At 32.0% G+C, this 9,595-nt stretch overlaps 2 protein-coding genes across 3 annotated transcripts; one reads left to right on the forward strand and one right to left on the reverse strand.

The window, feature by feature from the left end:
* Window positions 1-1,335: 1,335 nt before the first annotated feature.
* On the forward strand, window positions 1,336-3,250 carry LOC141666930 (7-deoxyloganetin glucosyltransferase-like). The gene is made up of 2 exons (XM_074473188.1): window positions 1,336-1,985; window positions 2,105-3,250. The coding sequence occupies exons 1-2, from the start codon at window positions 1,418-1,420 to the stop codon at window positions 3,031-3,033; spliced, it is 1,497 nt and encodes a 498-aa protein (XP_074329289.1). The 5' UTR covers window positions 1,336-1,417; the 3' UTR covers window positions 3,034-3,250.
* Window positions 3,251-4,636: 1,386 nt separating this feature from the next.
* On the reverse strand, window positions 4,637-6,831 carry LOC141666944 (UDP-glycosyltransferase 85A8-like). Of its 2 annotated transcripts, XM_074473213.1 has the most exons (3): window positions 6,517-6,831; window positions 6,022-6,402; window positions 4,637-5,674 (listed from the first exon to the last, which is right to left on the reverse strand). In XM_074473213.1, the coding sequence occupies exons 1-3, from the start codon at window positions 6,530-6,532 to the stop codon at window positions 4,740-4,742; spliced, it is 1,332 nt and encodes a 443-aa protein (XP_074329314.1). In that variant the 5' UTR covers window positions 6,533-6,831; the 3' UTR covers window positions 4,637-4,739. The 2 variants fall into 2 exon arrangements, with proteins under 2 accessions (XP_074329314.1, XP_074329308.1); XM_074473207.1 differs by having other exon boundaries at window positions 6,022-6,831.
* Window positions 6,832-9,595: the final 2,764 nt, after the last annotated feature.

Genomic DNA, 9,595 nt, shown 5'->3' on the forward strand with positions numbered 1-9,595 from the left:
TGATTCTATTAAATTTTATTTTATTTTTCTTTTCTTATACTTTCACCCTTTTAACTTTAACCTTTATATTCTTAATTCCCTTACATATTGCTAATTCAATATATTTTAAACGTTTTTGGTTTCATCAAACTTTTAATTTCATTCCCTTTTGAATTTTCTTATAACTCTAAATATATAATTTTTATTTTTCTCTTACTTCTACGTGACTTAAAATATGATATATATTATTTTACCCGTTTCTGATTTCAACTCAGTAATCTTATTTCTCATATGACTTAATAGTATATTTTAATAAAATAATAAATTTTTTGAAATTGTATAATAATCATAATTTTTTTATAATCATAAAATAAATATCGTATTCAGTCGTTCGGGTTCGGTTTTCTGAGTAAAAATTAGAAATTTTGACATGACACTTATATTATTATTATTTTTAAAAATTATTTAAATAAATTAACTCGACCCGTAATTCGCAGAGTTATTAACTAGTTTATCTATATTTATAAAATTACCATTTTAATTAACATCATAGTTCTTATCTTTGATGCTATAAGAATTTGTATCTTTTTTTCGTGCATAATTAATTCTTGATGTAAAAGCCCACATTGTTTGAAATAAAAACCGGAATTTCTAAATTTGATACTCCCTTCATCTCATATTATGTGTTTTTTTTTAATTTGTGTCGGTCAAATCGACTTAAGTTTGACCGAAGTTTATTAATAATTTATAATTGAACAAAATAAAAAAATTACATCACCGGAAAGTAGATTTAATCTACTTTAATATATAATTTTTAGTTTTTTAAAATAATATACTAATAATATTTAAACGTTAGTCAAAAGTTGATTAATTTGACATATAATGGAAATGTGACACATTATATGAGATGGAGGGAGTAAATGATTTCCACCCTACCCTTGCTCATTTGTTGTTTATAATGTAGGATCTTATGCACGTAAATTTGAAATTGAATGTTAAGTAGTTAAACATAGATTTATTAAAAAGCTACCAGCTCATTGACGGAAGGAGTACATTTTTGCATAAACAAATGAAAAGATAAATGGGTCAAAGATTCAAAGATAACGCACAATAAAATTATTTTAGTATAATATGCTATATATGTAAGCAAATCGAAATTCGGTTAGCCTTCTTCTTACAAAAGGGGCAATTTAAACAACGTCAGCCTGACCCCAAATGCAGTACAACTTGGTCTGAACGAACAAATATGCAGACTTCATATTTGATGGATCCATTCGTATACGTTTTCTGACTTTACATGCCATGTGCACATTTGGAACTTTTAATAACACCGTGACACTCTAATAATAGAGTCACTGATTTCTCTGTCATATAAATCTAAATATAGATTATTATCTCGAAAGTGTTGAGTTCTATTTAAGCTTGGCCCTCCCTGTGTATGTATGCTCATAGTTGGCAAACGGAATTCATAGAACAAAATATCAACATGGGCTCGATGATAGAAGCAAACAATAAGCCTCATGCCTTGTGCATTCCATATCCTGCACAAGGTCACATAACTCCCATGTTCAAACTAGCCAAACTCCTTCACCACAAAGGCTTTCATATTTCATTTGTCAACACTGAATTTAACCATAATCGCCTGATTAGATCATGGGGTCCGGACGCCCTCGATGGCTTACCGGACTTCAGGTTTTACTCGATTCCTGACGGGTTACCACCCTCGGACCCTGATGCAACTCAGGATATTCCAGCCCTGTGCAAGTACACTCCAATCAACTGCTTGGCTCCTTTTAGCAGCCTCATTTCGAAGCTCAATGACTCTGCAGTCTCGGGGGTACCTCCTGTTACATGTATTGTTTCTGACGGGGTCATGAGTTTTACTTTGGAAGCTGCTGAGCATTTTGGACTTCCAGAAATTCTGTTGTGGACAACAAGCGCTTGCGGCCTCCTGGCATATATGCAGTACCACGAACTTGTCGAAAGAGGCTACACACCGCTGCAAGGTAAACAAATCTTCCAACTCTGTTAAGATAATTATGCACCAAGAGAACTAGTTAACAATTTATAATAAATTTCTTAGATAAGTACAATTTTAAGAATTTGTTTATCATTTGATTTGCAGATATGAGCGATGTATCGAATGGCTATCTAGATACGAAAATCGATTGGGCTCTGGGAATGAAAGACATGAAACTAAAGGATTTTCCAAGTTTCATCAGAACTACTGACCCAAATGATATCATGCTCAACTTCCTCATGACTGAGACCTCGGCACTTCCTAAAGCTCGGGCACTTATTTTAAACACATACGACACTCTTGAACAGGATGTTTTGGATGCAATTTCAGCTACTCAATCGCGTATCTATACAGTTGGCCCGCTCCATTTATTGATGAATCAAATTCAGGACAGCACTCTTTTGTCCATCAGCTCAAGTTTGTGGAAAGAAGAGGTTAGCTGTATTGATTGGCTTGACAAAAAAGAACCAAACTCAGTTGTTTACGTGAATTTTGGCAGTATCACTACTATGACAGCTAAACAGCTCACTGAGTTTGCATGGGGCTTAGCTAATAGCAAGAAACACTTTTTGTGGATGGTAAGGCCTGATATAATTGCTGGCGACACAGCAATGGTGCCGTCAGAGTTTTTGGTTGAAACAAGAGAAAGAGGCTTGCTGTCAAGCTGGTGCTCTCAAGAACAAGTCCTCAAACACCCTGCCATTGGAGGGTTTTTGACTCATAATGGTTGGAATTCAACTATTGAAAGCATAGCAAGTGGTGTGCCAGTGATTTGTTGGCCTTTTTTTGCTGAACAGCAGACGAATTGTAAGTACAGTTGTGTAGAATGGGGAATTGGAATGGAGATTAATAATAATGTCAAGCGAGATGATGTCGAGGAGTTGGTGAGAGAGCTGATGGATGGCGAGAAGGGGAAGAAATTAAAGAAGAATGCATTGGAGTGGCAAAGGAAAGCTGAGGCAGCTACATGCCCTAGTGGTTCTTCTTCAATAAATTTGGACAAATTGGTCGATGAGGTTCTACTAGCTGAGTAGTTAAAATGTCGCAGCAGCAGTGATATGAATTTGCCTAGATCTAGTGAAATCACCGAAATAATTTTGTTTTACAGTTCATTGCTATAGAACTTTGTATTCCGTGAAGAGATTGAGAACTCGTTCCTCAGATACATCTGTCTCACAAGAATCAAAACAAGACGCTATAAAATGTTAGAAGAATAACCATATTTGTGATTGATTGTTCATTTTTTTTCTTGATCAGTTTTTTTTACAATTAATGCAACTTCTTTGGATGTCAGTCATGTCATACATGCATGCAGTACACCAATATCACATCTAATTTTATTCTAGTACATGTATATTGAGTGTTTGTTAAAGTGATCCAACAGTCCTGGATCAAACACTGGTATAAGGACCATGATCGGAGAAACATAGTTTTTGGAAGTCAAACATGCACTTCAAATTTGCCTTAGTAAGTGCAGCAGTCAAGAAATAAGAGGGGTTCTGGAGAATGGAGATAAATGGAGATAGTACATAAATATCTGAAAGACTAGGTTATGAGAACGAGAAGCTTAGGTTAGGGAGAAAAGATCCTCAATCCCAATTAAGGAGGATCAGGATGTTGAAGCGAGAGTAAGGAGCCTGAAGTTGATCAAGAGAGAGCAGAAGAAGAAAGTGAGAAGTAAGCAAAAAGGGGGAGACTCGTTAGTAGAGACACAAATATAAAAGAAGAGTAGATGGAAGAAGACAAAGAACAGGAAAGAAATAGGCTAAGGATGAAGTTATGGAAATTGCAGATATGAGTAATGCTGATAAAGATAATGCATATAATTTTTTTTGTCAGGAAAGATAATGTATATTTAACCTAGATAAATTAATAAAGTTTGCCGGTCTTGACCTTGAGATTAATGATCTATATAGGGTTAAAGTAAAGCAAAGAAGAAAAGAACAATGAAGATAGGGTGGAAGTGAAGAAAAGCATGAACAAATCAGTGAAGAAAATGACATGAGTAAAAAAGAAGATAGCAAAGAGAGTGGAAGCGAAGGGCCCAAGCAAAGAACAAAGGAGAAAATGTTAGTACAAAAAATGAAGAGAACGAAAGTGAGGAGACCCGTGATAAGAGCAATGAAGAGAACGATTTTACTGGAAGGGGGGAGAGCACGGAGAACAGAGAAGAGGAAGGTGAAAGTAAGGGGAACAAAAAAGAAAAACTTAAAAATTAGAAGTTGATGACAGCCAAGCAACAAGTGATGAACATGGAGAGACCGACAATTATGAAACGATTATTACAGCACCCGAGGTACCGGGTTCTGATATCAATCAATCACTCTAAAACCTTAAATTGTAAGATGAAGTCCTCCAATAAGATCTTATACCAAAACATATACTATTACTTAACAGTACGTGCATAGAAATCAAAAAATTGTAGGAAAAATATGCATGTTCCAAAACATGATCATTAAACGAATACTTTCTTCTTCTTTTTTCTAATTTTAATGGTTAAGTCATTGAACCATATGTATGTTCCAAAACACAATCATTAAATGAACAATTTTTTTTTTTACTTTTAATTTTAATGATTAAGTCATCGAACCATATATACTAAAATGGTTAAACTTAAAGTGTGATTAAGGCACAAAGTAAATATGAAATTTCTTCGACCAAGTAATTATAAAATCACTAAATGTATACAAGAAGTTTAGCAAGGTTCTCCATTTTATTGCTACAAGATTTTAACTAGTACTTAATTAGCAAGTAACACTAACACCTCATCGACCAATCTGTTCAAATTTGTTGAAGAAGAACCACTAGGAGTAGTAGCTGCTTCAGCTTTCCTTTTCCACTCCAAGGCATTCTGCTTCATTTTCTTTCCCTTCTCACCATCCATCAGCTCCCTAACCAACTCCTCCACTTCATTTCGCTTGACATTATTATCAATCTCCATTCCAATTCCCCATTCCACACAACTGTATTTACAGTTCGTCTGTTGATCCGAAAAAAAGGGCCAACAAATCACAGGCACACCACTTGATATGCTCTCAATTGTCGAATTCCACCCACTGTGTGTCAAAAACCCTCCAGTGGCAGGGTGCTTCAGGACTTGTTCTTGAGAGCACCAGCTTGCCAACATGCCTCTTTCTTTCGTCTTAATCAAAAACTCCGGTGGTACCATGGCTGCATCGCCAGCAATAATATCAGGCCTGACTATCCACAAGAAAAACTTCTTGCTGTTAGCTAAGCCCCATGCAAATTCTGTGAGCTGTTTAGCGTTCATAGGAGTGATACTACCAAAATTCACGTAAACAACTGAGTTTGGTTCTCTTTTGTCAAGCCAGTCAATGCAGCTATCCTCTTCTTTCCACAAACTTGAGCCGATGGACTTAAGTCTAGTGTCCTGAATTTGATTCATCATGAAGTTGAGCGGCCCAAGACAATAAATATTCGGATTAGTGGCTGAAAACGCTTGCAGAGCATCCTCTTCCAAAGCGTCAAATGAGTTTATTATAATTGCACGAGCTTTAGGAACGGCTTCAATCTCAACTATAAAGAAGTTTAGCATAATATCATTTATGTCTGTAGTTCTCAGGAAGCTTGGAAAGTACTTCAGTGTCATGCCTTTCATTCCCGGAACCCAATCAATTTTTGTATTCAAATAGCCATTTGTTACATCGCTCATATCTGCAGAGCAAACGAACAAAACAGAGGACATGAACTTATACACATGAGTCTACTAACTAAACGCATCTATAACATTTGAGATTACAAGCAAAAAAAAATAGTCAAATAATTTTGAAAAGATGCAAGATTCGTTTAGTGGCTTTAGTCGTTTGCCTCAGTGACTTGGTCAACAGGCTGGACTCTTGTATACAGAAAGATTTGGAGTTCGAGTACACAAGATGGACTAATAAAATGCAGACAAAATTATATAGTCCAAGAATCAAGATGATTGTCCAAGTCTATATGTTAGTCTCAAAATTATATTTAGTCATGATAATCGTAGATCTAAATTACAGATATAGGTCTACCTTGTAGTGGTGTATAGCCTCTTTCGACGAGTTGACGGTACTGCATATACGCTAGGAGGCTGCAAGCGCTAGCCGTCCACAACAGCACTACAGGAATTCCAAAGTTATCAGCAGCTTCCATAGTGAAGGTCATGATCGCATCAGAGACGATACATGTCACAGGTGGTACCCCCGAGACAGAAGAATTGTTGAGTTCGGAAATAAGGTTGCTAAAAGGAGCTAAGCAGTTTATTCGAGTGTACTTGCACAGGGCAGGAATATCTTGAGTTGCATCAGGATCTGAGGGTGGTAGGCCATCAGGGATCGAGTAAAACCTGAAGTCCGGCAGGCCATCAAGAGCGTTCGGACCCCTTGATCGGATTAGCCGGTTATGGTTAAAGTCTGTGTTGACAAATGAAATATGAAAGCCTTTCAGATGAAGGAGTTTGGCTAGTTTTAGCATGGGAGTTATGTGACCTTGTGCAGGATACGGAATAAACAAGGCATGAGGCTTACTCTTTGGTGGTGACATTGAGCTTGCGAATGATAATCTTTTGTAAATTCTATTATTTGGTTGCCATCGATGAGCTTTAGTTCGTAGTATCTGTAGCGGATTTGTGTTCTTTACACTCTTAGATTCTGTCGTACTAACTAATAAAACTGAACTAATAAACACAACGCATTTAGTTGGTACCTGAGGAATTAATTTGAGGGTTCACCGTTCACTTTACTAGCTTTGGTAGCCAAATTTACGAGCTATACATCCGTTATGTAGTTATGTACTATGATCTTGAGTTGGCTGGTGACTATTTTCTAGATTCTCCAGCTATACATCCGTTATTCTCGAATAATGTATACGTATTGTTATATAAGTATTTATCATTTTTGTTACTGTATATATCTATCACAAACTACTTTTTGCCATGCACTAAATTGTTATATTAACGAAAATAATTTTTGTACTTTTCGACTTGTTAATTATATATATTTGATTTGGTTTGATTTGATTTATAATACAGGAACAATTTTAAAAATCAAACTATTCTCTTTCAACCAAGATTAAATTACTTCCTCAATTTATAATGTTTCATATAAATATACTCTAAGGTTATACATTCTTATTAATAATAACTCAGAATATATAGTTTACAAAACTTGATCACTAAGTATATATAGTTTACAAAACTTGATCATCAAGTACAATATCTCCTAGTAATGAAAACAAACAATTCTTTATATATTATTCCAATTTATTACCATCTCAACATATTTTCTATTATAATATATTTATTACATCTCTTAACATCCCCTCAAACTTAACATACTCAAATCGAGAGTTTGAAAAAAAAAACAAAATCGTCCGCTTCAAAGCTACTTGAATCAGTTTTTCTCATTTTCAATCGTCTGTTTTAATCGGTCACTCAAATTTATTTTTTCGTTTGAGTCAAATCTTCATCCATATATTCGTTATCTTATCCTTGTCATTATCTCTATATTGATGTCACCATCATTATCGTCATTGATCGTCATTTTCAATCAAGAAACGATCATCATGTCATTATTTTAAATCCAGAAACAATCACCGGGTCGTCCTTACACACCAAAAACTCTCCTAATATTAATTATACTCGAACATACTAATTCTAGCGGGTTTAATTTAATTTATTATATTTGTATACTCGTGCGAGGATTATTTTATTTATTAATAAATTCTCATTAATTATAACTCAATCAATATACATAATTTACAAAACTTGATCACAAGTATAATATTTCCTAATAACAAAAATAAATTATTTTTATAGTATTTTAAATTCATTACCATCTCAAACATAGTTTCTGTTATAATATATACTATATTATAATAGACGAAACACTAAAAGTTTGGTAGTCGGTCGGTCGGTACTTGTTGAAATTACTTAATTACCCTTACTTAATTATTTAAATTATAATTATTGGGTAGATCAATTCTAATTCTAATTGATATTATAGTCAACTTCCTCTATTGATTTACCAATTTCAATTCTATTTTATATCAAATTTTATATCATTGTACTTTATATTAAATTCAACTTCTTTTACCAATTTATATTTTAACTCATATCAAGTTCAATATTATTCTAATTTATTATTTGAGGTTAAATTAAATTTAAATAAACTAAATATAATTATTAAAATTTAGTTGATATGTCATGTGAATCGGGTCAAGGTAAAATAATAATATTATCAATTCTACTAAAAAAATTATATAATGAACTTGGATAAACAAAATAATATATTTTATTTATCCAGGATAAAAAAATATATTATACAATTGATGCAGACTAACACAAAACTAAAATAAAAATACAATTGAACTAACAAAAATAAAATCATATATACTAATTATTTAGTCTAAAACAAAATTATCATATTGATCTAGACTTTAAAAAATTTAAAATTAAATTAAAAATAATTAGTTTGATTTGGTCGGTGTATTGGGCATCGAGTTAAAATAAAATAATGTAAATTACTGATTCAGAATAAACAAATTAAAATTAGAATAAGTATACTTCATATCCTACTGATATGAACTAAAAAATCAAATTTTAATTAAAACATAAATATTATTTTGTTTAAAATACACATAAAATTATCAATAAAACTATATCGTTCAATCAGTAATATCGTCTTTTTCAAATATCTTTTATAAAATTATAGTTAATCGATTAAGTAATCAACATGCTAAAATAACATTTTTTAAGGTCCCGACATAATGGAGACATTATATTTTTACTCTCAATAAAATAATAATTTCATTATAATAACATTTCCCCCTTACCAATATTATCACTTTAAATAAGTTTAAATGTTATAAAAGGTTATGAACATATACGTTTACTAATATAATTATTATGAAATCATATCATTTAAAATTTTTAAAAGAACAAAATTAAAAGTTGAATTCAAATTTTTTAAAAAGTATTATATAATATTAAAAAAAATCTGTATAATCCATGCATTTTACGAGTTTTAAACTAGTATATATATTATATCTCATAAAGACCATCTCCAGACTCCAATACACAAAGCCTGTTTTCTTTTTTTTGGATCCTGTTATATATTTTTTGCCAAGAGGCATATTCAAATGGCATGTCATTTATTAATTAAATATAATAAAATTTAATAAATAATTATTATATTAAATGACATGTCATTTATCAATTAAATATAATTAATTTTTAATAAATAATTATTATACTAATATACAGTAAATTTGAATATAAAATTAAAGTTAGTTGACAGTAACAACCAAATAACATCATAATACTCATTTAAATTAGTAACTTTTTAGATTTTAGAATATATGTAAATATTTTAAAATTATATTTGTTATTTCTGGATATTTCTAATATTAAAATAATTATTAAAAAATAAAAAAATTAGTAAAAAGGCATGCCTAATTATAAAAAGGCATGTTCGCTAATTTACATCATGGCATGTCCATCTTGACATGTGCCGTGGTGACATGCATTCTATTGGTATGATCAATATTTGATCCCCAGATATATTATAATACATTTTGATAAATTTCTTCAATCAATTTAAACAACTG

Source organism: Apium graveolens, chromosome 1 (genome assembly GCF_009905375.1).
Source record: "Apium graveolens cultivar Ventura chromosome 1, ASM990537v1, whole genome shotgun sequence".
NCBI lineage: Eukaryota > Viridiplantae > Streptophyta > Magnoliopsida > Apiales > Apiaceae > Apium > Apium graveolens.

Coding starts and splice junctions, on each gene's coding strand:
- LOC141666930 (XM_074473188.1), top strand. CDS start 1,418: ATGTATGCTCATAGTTGGCAAACGGAATTCATAGAACAAAATATCAAC. Junction 1,986..2,104: donor AGGCTACACACCGCTGCAAG/GTAAACAAATCT, acceptor TTTGATTTGCAG/ATATGAGCGATGTATCGAAT.
- LOC141666944 (XM_074473207.1), bottom strand. CDS start 6,532: ATGTCACCACCAAAGAGTAAGCCTCATGCCTTGTTTATTCCGTATCCT. Junction 5,675..6,021: donor AGGCTATACACCACTACAAG/GTAGACCTATAT, acceptor TTTGCTCTGCAG/ATATGAGCGATGTAACAAAT.